Below are 19079 nucleotides of genomic sequence, written 5' to 3'. Positions count from 1 at the left end.
TGAAAACAAAGTTTATACTTTATTGTCATCTGGACTTGTATTACCTAAATGCTACTGCTTAAAACACAGCAACAGGGCTGGGAATGTGGCTTAGTGGTAGAGTGCTTGCCTAGCATGCATGAAGTCCTGGACTCAATACCTCAGTACCACATACACAACAACAACAACAAAAAGCCAGAAGTGTTGCTGTGGTTCAAGTGGTAGAGTGCTAGCCTTGAGCAAAAAGAAGCTCAGAGACTGTGTCCAGGCCCTGAATTCAAGCTGGGGGAAAAAAAAGAAGATAAAGAATACAACTACAATAGACTGTAAAGTTTCTGAACTGGTATATTTATATTTATATATAATAGGTCTGTTTTAAAATAGTTTAGAACTAAACCAGGCTTCTAAGACTGATGTTAAATATTCTCTTGAAAATGTTGTTTCAGAATGACCATGAAAAAATTTTAAAAACCATGAAATAAAAATAAAAATTAAAAAAAACATGATAAAAGATGAGATGTACAAGTCGTTATGTCAAAAACGAACTTTACAACTTTGGTGCGCAGGGGGTGGGGTGGGGGGAAGGATGGGAATGGATGGGAAGGGGAAACAAAGGAGGAGGCTACAATGCTTGATAAGAAATGTACTCATTATCTTGCCCATGTAATTGTAACCCCTCTGTACAGTATTTTCACAATAAAAAAGAAAAAAAAGAAAAAAAGAAAAAAAATGAAAAAACCATGATAAAAGATTTGCTATATATACTTTAAAAATATGCTTTTAAGTCATAGCAATTAAAGGATATAGGAATACATGACCATATCAATGAAACAGAATAGAGATACTGAAAGAGAAGAATGTATATTTAGAATAGATTGTTTTCTTTTTAATTAGCATATATTGCTTGTACAAGGGGTTTCCTTGTGATATATCCATATGGGTGTAATATACTTTGATCATATTCATTCCATACTATTTCGTAATCTTAGAACATAAGATAACATTTCAAATTGATAAAACTTGGCATCAGAGTTATTGGAAATATCTGGATAAAACAAATTGATAGCATTGATCTAGCTATAAAATATTTAAAACTAAAGAACAGAACTGATTATGGAAAACTATACAGATATATTTAAAGAGGAGGCCTTTGTAAATGATCAGGAAAGAAATAAAATAACCAATAAACTTGACAACATAGTAATTAATAATTTCTCTCTATATAAATTTCTCCCAAATATTGAAAAGGCATTATAGCAGGGAGGTGTATTTTTGTCAGTGCAGGAACTGTCTCGTATTTCGTTTTGTCATTTCATGTTGTTTATTTGTTTCTTAAGTATGAATTACTCTTTAACTCCCCAACCTTCCCTCCACATTACTTTTAGTTCTCTAAGATAGTATTTATTAAGTATAAATTTGTTATTTGGAGACATGGATCATGAGTCACTGGGTAGAGGTTGCCAACAAGTGGACCTGTAAATCTACTGATAACTAGCCATTCAGTTGTGAGATTAAATTTCATTCTCCGCATTTTGATTCATCCTAAATCTCTCAAATGAATTTTAAGGAGCTCCTCATTTTGGTTTTTGGGAGAGCAGACCTTTCCACTTTCTCAGAGGCCATTGTCCTTTTCCTCTCTGTTTTTCTTTATGCCCTGACTAAGGAAGGAGGCAATTAGTGGTACCAGAGCCCACACTGCCACCTCCTCTACAGCTCCAAGAGCTAGGCACTGGAATCTGGACTACAGTGTGTCCCTTAGCATGCAGAGATTACAATTCTCATCATTTTCTTGATGATAGATAGCCAATCTGTGAGAGGTGCAATAAAATCTCAATTGGAAGAGAAGTCAGAGTAATAAACTTCAGTAGAGCCAGAGAGGCTCTTCTGAGGTCCTCTATTTGTATTCTGAGTCCCATCCATAATGGATTGATTTTATATTGTTACTATTATTTGCTATTGTTATTGTTTTATTAGCATATAGTAACAGTATAAGGGGTTTCATTATGATATTTCTGTACATGCATGTAAGTTACTTTGATCAAATTCATCCCCATTACTCTTTTCAATACTCCACTGCTTTTTAAACAATTTTTTTTGGGTCCGGTCAGGGGGCCTGAACTCTGGTCCTGGGTGCTGTCCCTCAGCTCTTCAGCTTAAGGCTAGCGCTCTACCACTTGAGCCACAGCGCCACTTCTGGCTTTTTTCTTTTTTGTTTATGTGGTGCTGAGGAATGGAACCCAGGGCCTCAGGCATGCAAGGCAAGCACTCTACCACTGAGCCACCTTCCCAGCCCCTTTTTAAACAATTTTAACAGATATTTTTACTCTCTATATATGTATAAAGGTTGCATAAATGTGTATAAAGTTCTTTAATAATGTTTGTCCACCACCCTGCTTTTTGAACTTCTCCGTTCTGGTTTCCATCTCAAAACTGTCCCCCATTTTACACTCCTGTCATTCATTTTTTTGAAGGCCTAGATTCCACATACAAGATAGAATACGTCTTTCTCAGTCTGATTTCACTTAACATAATATTTTCTAGTGCCATTCATTATTCTGAAGATGACATAGTCTCATTCTTCTTTATGTCTGAGATTTTTCCATTTTGTGTACATATATCACATTCTTTCTATCCTTTCATTGGTTGATGGGTACCTGGACTGATCTCACAGTTTGACTATTGTTAACAGTGCTGTTCTATACATGATGATGTATATGCTCAATTATATTCCTTTAGCTCTATGTCCAGGTACAATATATAGGATCATATGATAATTCCATTTTTGGTGTTGAGGAACAACTATATTACTTTCCATAATACCTGCACTAATTTCCATTCCACACAAAGTGTTATAAGGGTCTCTTTCTCCCTGGTTCCTTGCTATTTGTTTTCCTTCCTTCCTTTCTTTCTTCCTTTCCTTCCTTCCTTCCTTTCTCTCTCTCCTTCCCTCCTTCCCTTCCTCCCTCCCCCCTTTCTCTCCCTCCCCCCTTCCTTTCTTTCTTCCTTCCTTCCCTTCCTCCCTCCCCCTCTCTCTCCCTCCCCCCTTCCTTCCTTTCTTTCTTCCTTCCTTCCTTCCTTTCTTTCTTGCTTCCTTCCTTCCTTCCTTCCTTCCTTTCTTTCTTTCTTTCTTTCTTTCTTTCTTTCTTTCTTTCTTTCTTTCTTTCTTTCTTTCTTTCTTTCTTTCTTTCTTTCTTTCTTTCTTTCTTTCTTTCTTTCTTTCTTTCTTTCTCCTGGGATTTGAACTCAGGGCCTGAGCACTGTCCCTGAGCTTCTTTTGCTCAAGGCTAGCACTCTACCACTTGAGCCACAGCGCCACTTCTGGCTTTTTCTGTTTATGTGGTGCTGAGGAATCGAACCCAGGGCCTCATGCATGCAAGACAAGCGCTCTACCACTAAGCCACATTCCCAGCCTTGCTGTTTGTTTTCTTGACAATAGTCACTCTGTCAGGGGTGATATGGAATCTTAATGCTGCCTTGATTTGCATTTCCTTATGGCTAAGGATTTTGAATATTTCTTCAGGTATCAATCATTTGTATTTCATCTTTAGACAAATGTCTTTTCAATTTATTTGCCCTCTTATTGATTAGGTTATTTTGTGGTGTTTAATTTTTGGAGCTTTTCAGGTAGTATGGATATGAATCCTTTACCCAATGAATAACTCTTTTTTTTCTTTTTCTTTTGCCGGTCGTGGGGCCTGAACTCTGGGCCTGGGTGCTGTCCCTCAACTCTTCAGCTCAAGGCTAGCACACTACTACTGGAGCCACATCACCACTTCCGGCTTTTTCTGCTTATGTGGTGCTGAGGAATACAATCCAGGGCCTCATGCATGCAAGGAAAGCACTCTACCTTTGAGCCACCTTCCCTGCCCCCAGTGAATAGCTCTCCAATTTTGTAGGCTGTCTTCTTCTTCTTCTTCATTTTTTAAGTTGAATCTTCTTACATCTCTTTTAAATAATTTATTGTAAAAGATCAGAAAGTCCCACCACCAACACTTCACCAGGACACTTTTCAGTCTGGAGCCATGATTCTCCCAATATCAGCCTCACATGGAGTTTAGGTTAACAGGTACATGCCACTGCACCAACTATGGGTTGAGTAGGGGGTCTCATGAATTCTTTTCAAAAATTTTACTGTAAAGATGATATACAGAGGGGTTACAGTTACATACAGTTATGTAAGTCAGTGTCTTCTTATTTGGGTAATTGTTTGCTTTGCTGTGCATAAGACCTCTAACTCTCTGCAATCCTATTCGTCAGTTCTTGCTCTTATTTTCTAGTGGAGTCCTGTTCTGAAAAGACTAACTATGTCTGTATCTTCAGGGGGTTTCCCATAGCAATTTCAAAGTGTCCTATAATCATATCTATGGATTTTAGAATAGATGCAATATGTGTTCTGGTCGCCAAGTGATATAATCATCCCTCTTCATTTAGCCTAGATATGGTTACCTAAAATTTTCCACTACAAAACCCAAAGATACTATTAATTGATCAGAGTTGGCTTGGAAGTTGTAATTAAATTGCCATAAATATAAAATTAAGGAACAAGATCAAGTCATGTAGTGTATCTTCCCTTCAGTTTTTTTTTTTTGCCTTAGGTCTAGATTATAGTGGCAAAATAAAATGGATTGAAAAGTTTTTTTGTGTTGTTGGTGCCAGTCCTGGAGCTTGAACTCAGGGCCTGTGTGCTGTCCTTGGGATTTGTTGCTCAAAGCTAGCACTTTACCACTTGAACAATAACTCCATTTCAGTCTTTTTAGTGGTTGTTGGGAGATAAGGGTCTCAAGGACTTCCCTACCCAGGTTGGCTCCCAATTGTGATATTCAGATCTCATCCTCTTGAGTAGTTGGATTACAGGTGTGAACCATTAGCACATGGCATTAACATTTTAAAATTTTATTTTAATCAACAAAGAATAACCATATATACACTACTAGGATACAATGTGATGCTTCTATACACGTGCATTTGTGTTGTAATCATTTCAGGAGAATAACTATCAAATGCCATTTCTTTGTGATGAGAACATTTAAAGTTTTTTAGCTACTCAAGAATACACAATGTATTTTAATTAACTGTAGCTACCAAGCTATGTAGTAGATCACTAGAACCTTATCCTACAATTTAAAACTTAAAGATCATCTATCTGCTTCTAGTCTAAAATACCATGCAAGATTAATTTGATTAACTTAGTCACTTCCACATATCAAAATACAAACACAAAGAAGGATCCACTGCATAGATGTCTCATCTGACAGCTTTGCTGCTAATGTAACTCATTCTTTCCCTAAATTGAGGGTTTCTTTCATATCAGACACTGGTCCAAGAGATTTTTACTAGTAATTCACATGCCTCCATTTTTGTCCCTGCCATAACAGAGCATAGGAAAGATTTCTGATCATGTGAAATAAGTTTCTTTTTTTCTGGAGAGAGGGGAGGGGGCTGGGAAGGTAGCTCAGTGGTAGAGTGCTTGCCTTGCATGCATGAGGCCCTGGGTTTGATTCCTCAGCACCACATAAACAGAAAAAGCCGGAAGTGGTGCTGTGGCTTAAGTGGTAGACTGCTAGCCTTGAGCTGAAGAGCTGAGGGACAGCGTCCAGGCCCAGAGTTCAAGCCCCACGACCAACCAAAAGACAGAGAGAGAGAGAGAGAGAGAGAGAGAGAGAGAGAGAGAAAGAGAGAGAGAGAGAGATTAAAGAGGCAGCACAGACACAAGCATCTGTGAATAAAAGCCCAGGAGAACATACGGGAGTGAATTCACCTTAAGTATCAGAAGAGAAAGATTTACTTTGATCAAAATACATTGTATCCACAAACTGACATATTGTATTGAAATCTATTTGTACAACAAGAAAATAAAAAGTTAAAAAGATGCAAACATGTAAAAGCATTCAACAGTCTTGCAATATAGTCAGTTAGGTGATTGCTGTTGTATGTGGAGAATCTACAACTCTAGATCCTGGCTATTATAAGAATTTAGTATAGAGACCATAGTTTTATCATGGCAGTTGAAGACTCTTAGTTAGACTGGGAGGATGGATGCACACACACACACACACACACACACACACACACACACACACACACACACACACACACATCCAGCAATTTTTTGACTGCTCCGACTAGAATAGAATGGTTGTGCCTTCATAAATAACTTTCTACCTATGTAAATTTCTGTGTGGATATGTACACAATTTCTTGGGTAATTCAAATGTCCATATTTGGATAATGCTTTGGAGAAGTGCAGAAGAACCAAATAAATATGGAATGAATGAAGGGAACATGATTTTCTGAAATGGGGAGATCAGATGCAGGTGGATCTGTCCAAATAGCACAGACACCAAGGCATTGGATGACAGAGACTGCAGTGCAGAAAACCACAAAGCAGAGGAGATAAGAGGCCCTTCTCTACAACAGACTTGTATCTCCTTGCTATCAGGGTCCATGGATTTTATTAGCCTTTGTAGAAGAACACCTGTCAATTTGATATTTAATCTTGTTTATCACTTTCTCTAAGCCCCGTTTCATGTCTTTGTTTCTTAAACTGTAGATAAATGGATTCAACATCGATGTCAATACAGTGTAGTTGATTGTTGCGATTCGGTCTTTGACAGTATAGCTGGACAAGGGCTGAAAATAGACATAGCTAATACTCCCATAAAACAAAGTTACTATGGTGAGATGGGAGCTGCAGGTAGAGAAGGCTTTGCGTTTTCCAGAAGCTGAGGGAATCCTGAGAACAGCAATGAAGATTCTCAGGTAAGAGACAACAATGCAAGTGAACGGGGCCACCACGGAGGCCAGCCCTTCTGTCATGGCCACAACCTCATTGACAAAGGTGGGAGAGCAGGAGAGTTTGAGAACAGGGTTCACATCACAAAAAAAGTGCTGGATAACATTTGAGGCACAAAAGGTGAGCTGATTCATGAGGAGGACGTGCAGGAGGGAGTGCAGGTAGGAAAAGGTCACAGAGAAGGCTAGCAACAGGGCACAACACCTGTCGTTCATCACAGTGGCATAATGGAGGGGGTTACAAATGGCGACATAACGGTCAATGGCCATAGCTGCCAGAAGATAACTATCGATGTTGCCAAAGACCAAGAAGAAATACATCTGTGCCAGGCATTCCCCATAGGAGATGGTCTTTTTCTCCGATAATAAGTTCACCAACATCCTGGGGACAATGACGGTAGTGTAGCAAATATCAGCAAAAGACAAAACGCTTAGGAAGAAATACATAGGAGTTTGGAGTTGAGGATCAGAGTGGATAGCCAAGATGATGACTACGTTTCCCATCAGGGTGATCAGGTATATAATAAAAAAAGAGGACAAAGAGAGGTTTCTGGTCCTCGGACCTGGAGGAGAGTCCCAAGAGAATGAATTCAGAGAGTCTTGTCAGGTTGGACATTCCACAGGCTTATGTGTACCTGCAGAGCAAACATCGTCAGTGAGTGGTTCGTACAACATCTATAGCTTGCATCTTCCAGTCCTGGACTTTTGTGCTTGCTAGGCATATACTTGAGCTACTACCTCAGTCCTTTTGCCTTGTCTGTTTTTCAGATAGGATTCTGTGCTATCATTTTCCAGGTTGGCCCCAAACCGTGTTCTTCCTGTCTCTACCCCCCCCAAGTAATTGGTATTACATAGTAATGTTCCGTTAATAACTGCTCACAGTTAGGGTATGATAAGTTACTAATGGAGCATTTACTCTGACAATTACTTTTCTCCCTGAATATGGAATGATAAGATCTGCATTACTTCCTTTAAAATCTTCTAAGATCTTAGTAAGTTTGGCTTGCTCTAGCAAAAGATCACAGACAGGATAGCTGAAATAACAATCATTTATTACCGCTAAGGGCTAGTTTTTAGGCAGCAGCAGCAGAAGTCTCTGGGAAGAACACTACTGCTGCCCTGAGGATATTCATGATTTAATCACCTCCAAAATGTTCCTTCTCTAAGTACCGTCATGTGGAGGATGAGGGTTTTAACATGTGAATTTTGAAGAGACACAATCATTTAATCCATACCAAAATCTATAGAAGAGAGATACAAGGGAGAGAGTAAGAGGAAGGGAGTGAAAGAAAGAAGGGACTGATTCTCTTTTGTCCTCCTTGTAGCTAATAACTGTAGGAACCATAGATATAGACAGTGAAACAGTTATAGGTCAGCTTCTGATGAAAGACTAACAGTTAATAATTCATATTAATAATAATGAGAAAGCTAACTCACTTAGATTGTAGTTGGTTTATCTATCTATCTATCTATCTATCTATCTATCTATCTATCTATCTATCTATCTATCGTGGTAGCATGGATCAAACTCAGGGCTTTGTGCATACATGCTCTGCCATTGAGCTACAGCTTTAAAATAAACTATTTTCTTTCTGTGTTATTTATAAGGGAAGAGAGAAAGTCATCTAAAGAACACTGACTTTAATATAAATAGCTGTTGAAAAGACTAGAGAAAGTGAGAGGGAGGGAATAAGCTTGTAAGAGAAACATTTCTACCAAACTTTCCTGCTCTTTGAAAATTCATATCCTAAAGTCAAAAGGGATAACTCTAAAATACAAATACAGAAAAAATATATTTAGAATGAATCTTAGTCAACTCACTTATTAGGTGCTGGTGATGACTAATTATATCTTGGAGATCAGATATTTCTACCTTCTTACCAGGAATTCTTAAAGTTGACTTCTTAACCTAGAAAGGTCACTGATGGCTGGTCTCACAAGTATCTGTCAAGAAATGGCATACAGGAAGACTCCTTGATGTGTGAAATCTCCTAATTCTTGAGCATGACTGTTTTTCTTACCATCATCCCCAGAGGGTAGATATCACAACTGTTGCCTCTCTCCTGGTATTCTCTTCTGGCACTGGGGCCACTAAGTCTCTGATGTGTGGTTAGGGAGAGACTAAAACTAGTCATTCATTAATTGTGTGCAGAATTGCCTCAAAGAACCCAGAGGAACTACAAGTGTTCTTCCCCAAGCAGACCCAGGCTTCTCTCTTTTATCTGCATATAGCTAATGGTCTTTTGATTAGGACTCCAACTGCTTGGTTTTAGTGTGTGTGTGTGTGGGGGGGGTGGTGGTGGATTCTTTCCTAGCTATCCATCAGATGGAGGATTAACATCTAGAATGTACAGAGAACCAAAAATAAACACTGAGAGCCACATGCAGTTCAGTTAAGAAATGTTAAAGTGAATTGAGAAGTAAAAATGACCCATAAATACACGAAGAAAAATCCATCATCCTTATCCATAAAGAAACACAAACAAAATGACATTGAGAATCCATCTCACCCCAATCAGAACATCAACTTTCAAGCCACCAAACACCAGCAGTTGTTGGTGAGAATGCAGAGCAGGGGAGGGGAAGGAACCCTTGCACACATTGGCAGGCATGTGAATTAGTGCAGCCACTCTGAAAAAAAGCATGGAAATTACACAGATTATTAAAAATAGATATGATCCTGCTATGCCACTCTTTGACATATATCCAAAGGAATGTAAGCCAACATGTAATAGAAATACCCTCACACCCTTCTTGATGGGATGAGTTCTTAAACCAGTGAATGGATAAAGAGACTGTGGTACATACTAGTGTGTTGTTCACCATAAGGAATGAATTGTATTTGACTGGAGATCAGAGTGTTAAGCAAAATAACACAGACCAAGAAAACAAACTAGTGCATGTTTTCTGATAAACATAATCCAGACGTAAATATGTGTGTGTGGCATCAGTGTAAAGTGGTCACTGTTTGGGTATGGGAACCAGTGAGAGGGTGAAGTGGGAGAACATGATTAAAGTATTTTATGCATGCATGTATAAAATAGAATAATATGTGAACTGTATAAAAAGGGGAATAAGAAAGAGTAATAGAATGATCATAGTATATTATATGCATGTATGGAAATATCACACACACACACACACCACAACAAAATATATAAGCCCCAAATTCTATACCTAACAATTATTTCTGAACACCATATGTGAGAATACAAATTGAAAAATAATACATAGAGGAATAAGTTTTTTAGTCTACTTGAAATAAGTAGGCTCCTAAATCAATGAGGGCTCTCTTCCCATACTACAGAAGACTGTCTAGAACGTGAGTGGCTTGTGTACTTACACCTCAATGAAAACCCTGCCTCCTTCACAGGAATCAAGTCCTTCAGGAGTAACTAAGATAAATATGAAGTTGGAGAAAGGCGTTTTGATAACTTTGATTCCAGCCATAGAAATTCTTAAAAACGTAAGCTTGGATTTGTTGCTTAGTATGCACAAAATCTTGGGTTTGATTCCCAACACTGCTACAATGTAACAAAACAGAAACAGAGTTAAGTCTTAAATACTTACAGTAGTTTTACAGAGAACCTCTGTGTAGTACTGTTGACTGATCCCTACAGTGATGACTCTTCTATGCCATTTGCTGTATGTCTGATTGTGTTCTAAGCACCTTATGGAAACCTTTTTAAGAGTAATAATATTATGAAGAGCGATTATCCTTTTCCCCATACAAAAACTGAGATGTATAAGATACTTTTTTTCCCAAGATTGTAAAGTTGGTAAGTATTAGATCTGGGATTACAACCTCAGGCCCAATTAGTAAAAAAAAAAAAACACAAACCAAAAAAACACCTACCAATACTGTCTCTTTTTTTTGGATCCAGTTGTGGGCCTGAACTCTGGGCCTGGCGCTGTCCCTCAGCTCTTCAGCTCAAGGCTAGTGCTCTACCACTTGAGCCACAGCGCCACTTCCAGCTTGTTTTTTTCTGCTTATGTGGTGCTGAGGAATCGAACCCAGGGCCTCATGCATGCAAAGAAAGCGCTCTACCACTGAGCAACCTTCCCAGCCCCCCCAATACTGTCTTTTATGCTACTAACCCAACCCTTCATTGTGAATCTGAACAAAGCATGTTATATATACATATGCACATATATGTTAATGCTTTATATATATGTATATATCATGGCATCTAGCACATGTTAATGCTTAATATATCATCTCTTATTTTATAGTATTCATCAGCTCCTATTCCTCAGAGATTGTCCTGTTCTTCAGGAAAGTGTCCATCTTTGAATTTTAAAATTCTTAACCAGTTGTACAAAGGGGTTTCAATTTAACATATCAATTCATGTGTACAGTGCATCTTGATCAATGTCATCTCTTCCATCTTTCTCCCATACTCTCAAGTTATTGAGTTCCATTTTCATACCTGTATATCCAGTAGGATATACCCTCTCTCCATTTGCTAACCGCTCTTTGCTCATATTTCAGCGTCCTGGTTTTCATTTTGTTACACGGGCTGTTACTTGTTCAAAAGGGATGCACAATGACAACCCACCTCATGTGTACCATGCTTTAGTCAGTTTCAGTGTGTAAATATGCATATGACCCTGTCTGTGCGTTCACATATGACTATATTTTAGGTCTAGCTCCCACATACGGAGAAAACAAGCACCCTTTCCTTCTCTCAGCCTCATTTACTTCACTCAGCATAATTTTTCTAAGTCCATCCATTTCCCTGAAAATGAAATTATACTGTTCTTCCTAATGGATCAATAAAATTCCCTATCTATCTATCTATCTATCTATCTATCTATCTATCTATCTATCTATCTATCTATCTATCTATTATCTATCATCTGACTGTCTGTCTGTCTATCTATCCTATCATCTGCCATCTAGTTGACTTTCTAAACAGAACTTTCCAGAGTCTAAGATAGTTCTTGCTATCAGAGAGCACAGCACGGATCTGAGTCCTGGCCTCTCCTCACTTAAGTTGTCTGAGCACTGCACCTACTTTGTCTCATGAACAATGCTAGAATTAAAGTACTTTGTGGGTAGGCAAGTGAAGAGAGGAAGGGGAAGGAAAATATAGTCATAAAATTTAATGCAGAATTAAGAAAATTGAGGGGAGGGTTAGGATTGGGAAAGATGAGGAAAATGATGGAAGGGGTGACATAGATTAAGAAGCATTGTATTCATAAACTGATCTGTTGAATTCTAACTTCTTTGTACAACTACTTAAAGATAGTAAAAAAAAAACCCTGTTTTAATAGATTTATTATGGCTTAAGCACAACTATGTTCTTCAACAAAAAGAAAAGAAATTAGACTTTGAAACAAAAACACTAAAATAATGTGTGGAACCAGAGCATCTTAGCATTTTTCCCTCTTTAGTATTTTTTTTATTATCTTCAAATAGTTGTAAAAGGAAGGTTCAACTTAACAGTTCTGCTTATATGTACAATGTATCTTGATCTTTATTATTTTTGAAATGTACCTATTTGTCTTTTATAAGTAATTAACTAAATAAAAGTTGCTGATTTAGAAAAATAGTCTTAAATGTACATGGTTTTATAAATAATAAATAAAATATGCTTACTGTAAAAAAGTACCTTGTAAATGTAGGGGAGCTCATTTTAATATCATTCAAACATTAAAAATGCATCCTTCCTATTTTTGTTAAAAATGGTACTTCATGTGGTACAGAGATGGGAGAATGGCTTAGTTAATTGATTGTGGAAACATGGGGAATAAGGAGAAAAATACTATTAAAGCATTTATTCTTGGCAAATGTTTTTGGAGACTGGTTGACAAGAAGACATTGCATTGTGTGTGGTTACGGCTAGTGGAAAGGAATTGTAATTCACTGACTGTTTATGCAGCTGCTCTTTCTTGAGTGATTGTTGTGAGCTGTGTGCTCTTCCCTCCAAACCACAGCATCAAATACGGGAATTGAGCCTTACACATTGTACCCTAGCTACATTGGAAAAATACCTAAATTCAATATTTGTAGTTATTATACTAGCAATAGTGGCCACAAGTAGACAAATTTATTTGAGTCTTTCAAAACATATTAGGCCTTATATATAATATTTCATACATAATATTTTCATTTTTACAACACTGATTATAACAAAATCAGGTTTATGATGACACATGCCCACTTGAGATACTGAGGTAGGAGGATTATGAATTTCAGGCTATTCGGGGCTACAAGACCTTGCTTCTAAACAAAAACAAGAAACAAAGTGTTATTTGCATTTTATACAAAACAGTTTAGAAATGTTACTGAGTTATCTCATTCTAGAATTGGTCTATAGCATATCCGATGTTGATAGCATATTCTTGGCTTTAAAATCCTACTGTGGGCCATTAGGAAGATAATAGGCCATAGCTCTGTGATGTAACTGCATAATTACATCAAAGTAACTCTTTGCCGTTTGGGCTGCCTTAATGTCGATTGAACACTCTATGCCCTTAGGACCAGTAACACAGAATGGCCCTGTACTTTCAGCCTTCCCCTGAGATTGTTGTCCATCTTGACCCACGGGATTGCAGTTACTGTACCTAACCTCCCTCCAGGGGTTCTAGGGCAAGTATCTTTTGGGGTTCACAGCTCCTAAGCCTCACCCACTCTCTCCAGGCCAGATTTGTGGGTGTACCGCTGACCTATCTTCAGTACCATGGCCAGATCCCTGAGGTCTAATAGAAGAAAGCCGAAGTCACAAAGCCCAGAGTCAGACCTTTCACTCCAGGTAAATGTGTGGAAGGGAAGGTAGCCTTCATGATCATCGTTTCCCTATCATCAATCCTTGTCATCTTCTATCAACAATCTCTTTCTCACTCTGGATCCACCCAGTTTTCTCCTTTCTGTGCTGCATCCGTTTCCTTTCTCTTCACTCTTCTCTTGTTTGCTGTCCCTCCTTTCCATTCCAATCTAAAACCTGCCTTCTCTTCTCTTTTACCTACCATGGCCACCTCTTTTCTCTTCTCTGCTCATCGGTTCTCTTCATTTACACACAAAAATAAATTTCTGCCCTGCTCATTTTCTTTAAATTACCACTCTGAATTCTTCTATTGTCAAAATTTCTTTCCCTTATTATTTCTAAAATTTGCATAGATTTATTAGTTTTATTTTCCACGTTTTTATTAGCATTAATTACTTGTACAAAGGGGTTCTGTTTTGACATGCCCTTATATGTATGTGATGTATGTGATGAAACACACTCTGAAAATTTGTAGGTATTTATCATGACATATGTATTCGTGTGTGTGTGTGTGTGTGTGTGTGTATGTGTGTGTGTGTGTGTAGTGGTTAATAATATATATTAACCTTTGGTTAGAGAAAAAAATCTTTTGTAAAGAAAAAAACTTGAGGAAGGATGTCAAATTCTCTGGCTAAAACTCAAGTTCTATAAATTATTAGCTACACAATAGTAAACAAGATATGTGATTTCTTTTTCTTTTTTCATGGTATCAAGATTTGAACTCAGGCCCTTGTGTTCACTCAGCTGGTACCTTACCATTTGAGCCATGCCTCTAGCTTGATATTTTGCTGGTTATTTTGGAGATGGAGGACTTTTCTTCTTTGGCTGGCTTTGAACTGCAATCCTCCAGATTTTAGCCTCCTAAGTAGCTAGGATTGCAGGTATGAGCTATCAGCATCTGGCTAAGTTGTGTGTTTTGTTTATGCTTGTTTCCCCATCTCTAAAGTCAGAATAAAAGAATACCTGATTGATAGAATTAGAAGTTTGATGAAATCACACAGGTAGAGAGTTTTGTACTATGTGTGGCCACAAAGCTCCTTTCTACCATGAGTGCTGCAGTTGGTACGCCTCAGTGGATATGGCAAGGACCATTTATTGACTACCTTGAAAATAAAAACGGAATAAATTTCTTCTTATGAAAACTATGGTTAATTACCTGAAAATTTGAAATAGAAAAATGTAGTTATGAATTATCCCTTCTAAATATTTCCCTGCACCTTATCTAATTGTTGAAGTAACTTTGTGAAAGTAGTTTTTATATCCATTTTTGATGACTGCGAAATATGAGGCTCAGAAAAGTCAAGGAACTTGCCCATGTGTGAGCGCTAACAATGGAAAGCACAGAAACTTAAGCTGCATCATTTTGGATTTATCCTCAGCATAATGCAAATCAGTAAACAGCCCAAAGAACACATTACAGAGAAGAAATAGTGTGTATGGTATATTCATACCAAAGGCTGTTATAAAGCAGAGAGAAATAAAAAACAGCAAGGTTATATTCAATGAAGTCAGTAAATGGAAGAACTTTAATATTGAGATAACCCATCAAGCCAATTTCAAATAACTTAAAGCTTATTTCCCTTTTGCAAACATGAAGACCCCCCAAACTTGCTAATACTCATCTTATAAGAATCAATGGATATACCAAAAATCACACATCTGTATTACGTACAAAGATGCATTTTTAAAGATTGAGAGAGAGAGAGAGGTTGTTGGTAGAATGCCAGGCAAGGAGCGAAAGTGTCAGGTACTAGAGTTCGAGTCCTGGTCTCAGAACTAAATTGGAAAGAAAAGCAATAGAACAATGAACTCAAGTTTCAGGAAGTTCATTACCTTAGGCAGACAGTGACAAGTAGAGGAGTGAGAAAGGTCCATTAAAGTAGATTTGAGGGGCTGGGATGTAGCTCAGTGGCAAAGCGCTTGCCTAGCAAGCGCAACGTCCTGGGTTCGATCCCCAGTACCAAAAAAGAAAAGACAAAAAAAAAATACAATTAAAGTAGATTTGAGTTGTCGTCAGTGCTCTAGTTTCTATGTTGGACAGTAAATTAATGAGTTTAAAAAATTAGAAATGCTTTTTTTTTGGTAAATATTTATTTTGAAACAATGAAAATATTTACACAAAAACAAACAGATTTTACAAAGTCATTAACAATTTACTCTCAGGAAATCCCAGAATTATTTTCAACTTTTTCCATTCTGACTAAAATCCAGGTTCAGTTCACATTTACAAGACAGCACTTTCGCTCCTATTGAACAGAATATGAAATTTTTTTTCTATTCTATTCTATAGTTGAGAAAAAAAATTCTTAAAATCTTGAAACCAATTTGTTTGGAAACATTTCAAGATTTGCTCTTACACTATTTCTTATCGTGTTTTACTGTTGTTTTGGTCGCAAGGTAGGCTTTCTTGGGGAGGGGAGTTTTCAGCCAGTGTTCCCGTAGCCCAAAATGGATTTGAACCCAATTAACGGACTCTAAAACTTAGGGATCCAGCCAGCAAGCAAGAAATGCTTAAACCAACGAAGACAGTACAACATGAAACAGATGTTATGATTAATCTCGAGCTTCTAAGTCTAGAGACATAGGTATTTTACAAGCACTGGGACTCTGTCTTGCTGAAGATTTTTCCCTTCTGTTTCAGAGCCTGTTGTAAACATTGTTGGACTGTAGATCACTGAAATCAGCTGTAAGGGCTTCCACCATAAGCTCACTGCAGAATTTATTCCAGTGAGGCAGAAGAATAGAAATGGTCATTGAAACATGAGCCAAAGTTGGAGTGAGGGGAAGATAATCTAGGAAAGTTCATAGGTCTGATAATTATGACTCACATGGACTATGACCTCTTTTTTTCTATAATGCTTTGATAAATTCTTTTGGAGGCACATTTTTTATTACTAGAATTATACTATGCACACTACTGATTTTGGTCTTTCCACAATGTATAGGCCTGGTACTGGGTATATGATTGAATTAGTTGATGTGGGTATTGTTCTGACTTGAAAAAGTATGATTAATCTTCAAAGTGATAAATAATGAAAACTGCTAGAAAATAAAAGATCTCATATATATGCTTCCACCCTTACTTTTGTTACTTACTTTTTAAATTGGAAAAGCTTTTCAGTATAGGATAAATGAACCAAGAACAATTCACTGAGTTACATGTACTAAGTACACAACCTTAACAAAACTTTAATCATACTGCAACAATGCTTGATTAGAAATGTACTCATTACCTTGCACATGTAATTGTAACCCCTCTGTATGGTATTTTCACAATAAAAAATAAGCTGGAACAAATAAAAATAAAATAAAAATATGTACAAATAGCCTGGCACCGGTGGCTCATGTCCGTAATCCTAGCTACTCAGGAGGCTGAGATCTGAGGATCACGGTTCAAAGCCAGCCTGTGGAAAGTCCATGAAACTTTAGTCTCCAATAAACCACCAGAAAATTGGAAGTGGTGCTATAACTCAAGTGGTAGAGCACTTGCCTTGAGCTGAAGAGCTGAGGGATAGTGCTTAGTTAGGCCCAGAGATCAAGCCCATGACCGACAAAAAAAAAAAAATATATATCTATATACACACACATAAATATGTTATACACACACATAAATATGTCAGTCAAAAAGATATAAATTTAAAGTTTTTTGCATATTTTAAAATTCATACCTGATGTTTTAATTTTCTAGCAATTTGCAATTGGCTTTTAAAAATTAATGTTATATCTTGGAGACAAGTTTACCCATGATATTTAACTGAATACTTCATCTATCAACAGTGTGATTTTTGTTATAACCACAGTTTCTATAAATTGTCTTTTTGAGGACTATCTTTTTAGCCATATATTCGAGGACACAGAAAATCTCAAAAAACATCAAATATGGTCAAATTTGGCCAAAGGTTATTAAAGTTGAAATTGATAGTGAAACATTAACTTATAAAACATGCATTAAAATAATTTATTATTGTTTTTAAAGAAAACTAAGAGGAAGGACCAAGTGTGATTTCAGTCAGGGCATGGAAAACAACGAGGGCGTGGTAGAAGAGGCTGCATTTTAGGTAAGATTTCATTTAAGTGTTTTTTTGTGATAAAAATACACACACACACATACACACAAAGCCACATGCTAGTGCTCATGCTTGTAATCCTAGCTACTTAGGAGGCTGAGATCTGAGGATTGTGATTCAAAGCCAGTCAGGGAAGGAAACTCCATGAAACTCTTATCTCTAATTAACCACCAGAAAACTAGAAGTGGCACTGTGGGGTCAAAGTGACAGAGCACTAGCCTTGAACCAAAGAGCTCAGGGACAAAGCCCAGGTCGAGTTCAAGCCCCATGACTGACTGACACCCTCTCCCCAAAAGGCATGAATTCTCTTTGGACTATATGTGAGCTATTTCATCTTATAAAGCAAACCACTCCCAATAGGACTACTTATGAGACTCTTGGAAGATGAAGGCCAGACAGGTAGAGTCAAGTGTCAGAAATAATTACCTTTATCTGTGAAAGGTTCAGAAGATTTGAGACTCCAAATGAGTCTGTGTGGTGCTCCCCAAGAAGAAGGTACTGTACTTTCAACCCACACCCATGTTCTTTTTCAGCACTGCAGTAGCTAGAAACAACATATAATCAAGACTGGCTTCTGGATGAGAATATGACCCTTACTGGGGGAAAAAGTAAGGAGTAAATTGCATGAGAATAAAATTTTTGACATTTGATTGGATTTTAGTATCCCCAAATAAGACTTTTCAAATGTTGTCATATGAAAGAAGTTATTTTCTTCTTTGTTTCCACAAAGCTGTGCTTCCTCAAGAAATATTGTCTGAAGGTATTTTCTTCTTTACTCTTCATTGCCTTATGAGATGGTCCCCGCATCACTGCCATTTGACAGATTGAAATATAAGTTAACTCAGATGATCTCATAGCTAAGAAATGGTCTTATAAAGATGAGGTGACATGCCAGATATATCTGACTATGAAATCTTTATATTGAGAGGACTGCCCTTTATCAGAAAATTACTTTCATTCATTAAACAAATATTTAATGAGCTGGCACCAATTGCTTAAGCTTGTTGCAGGTACTCAGGAGTCAGTGACGAGCATACACAAGTATTTGTATACACATGCATGGGTGCATCTATTATTGCACATGGACTCGGGACCCCCGAAAAACCACCAGAGACCACAACCAATGCAAACAGCAAAAGAGTCATTTATTTGCAAGCTTGAGCTTGGTCCTCCGTGCACTCAGTAACCGGTGACGCTAAGAGGCCCTGAGCACAAAATCAGCACAGCTTTTATGGTATTGAACAAACAAGGTTAGGGAATTTCCACACAAGCAGTTACATGATTGGTATCAGTCCACCCTAACCGCACTGCCCTTTTTCTTTCTTTCTTTTTTTTTATTGTGAAAATACTGTATAGAGGGGTTACAATTACATGGGCAAGATAGTGAGTACATTTCTTATCAAGCATTGTAGCCTCCTCCTTTGTTTACCCTTCCCATCCCTTCCCATCCTCCCTCAACCCCCCGCCCCCC

The 19079-nt window shown here is 37.6% G+C and overlaps 1 protein-coding gene across 1 annotated transcript; it reads right to left on the bottom strand.

Annotated features, from left to right (window-relative positions):
- Nucleotides 1-6414: 6414 nt before the first annotated feature.
- LOC105989371 (olfactory receptor 1L3-like) lies at nucleotides 6415-7384 on the bottom strand. The gene has a single exon (XM_013021361.1). The coding sequence runs from the start codon at nucleotides 7273-7275 to the stop codon at nucleotides 6415-6417; it is 861 nt and encodes a 286-aa protein (XP_012876815.1). The 5' UTR covers nucleotides 7276-7384.
- Between the last annotated feature and the right edge of the window lie 11695 nt (nucleotides 7385-19079).

This window comes from Dipodomys ordii, unplaced genomic scaffold, assembly GCF_000151885.1.
Source record: "Dipodomys ordii isolate 6190 unplaced genomic scaffold, Dord_2.0 Scaffold55, whole genome shotgun sequence".
Classification (NCBI taxonomy): domain Eukaryota; kingdom Metazoa; phylum Chordata; class Mammalia; order Rodentia; family Heteromyidae; genus Dipodomys; species Dipodomys ordii.
The sequence above is the reverse complement of the archived record's forward strand: the minus strand, read 5'-3'. Positions and strand labels throughout refer to the sequence as shown.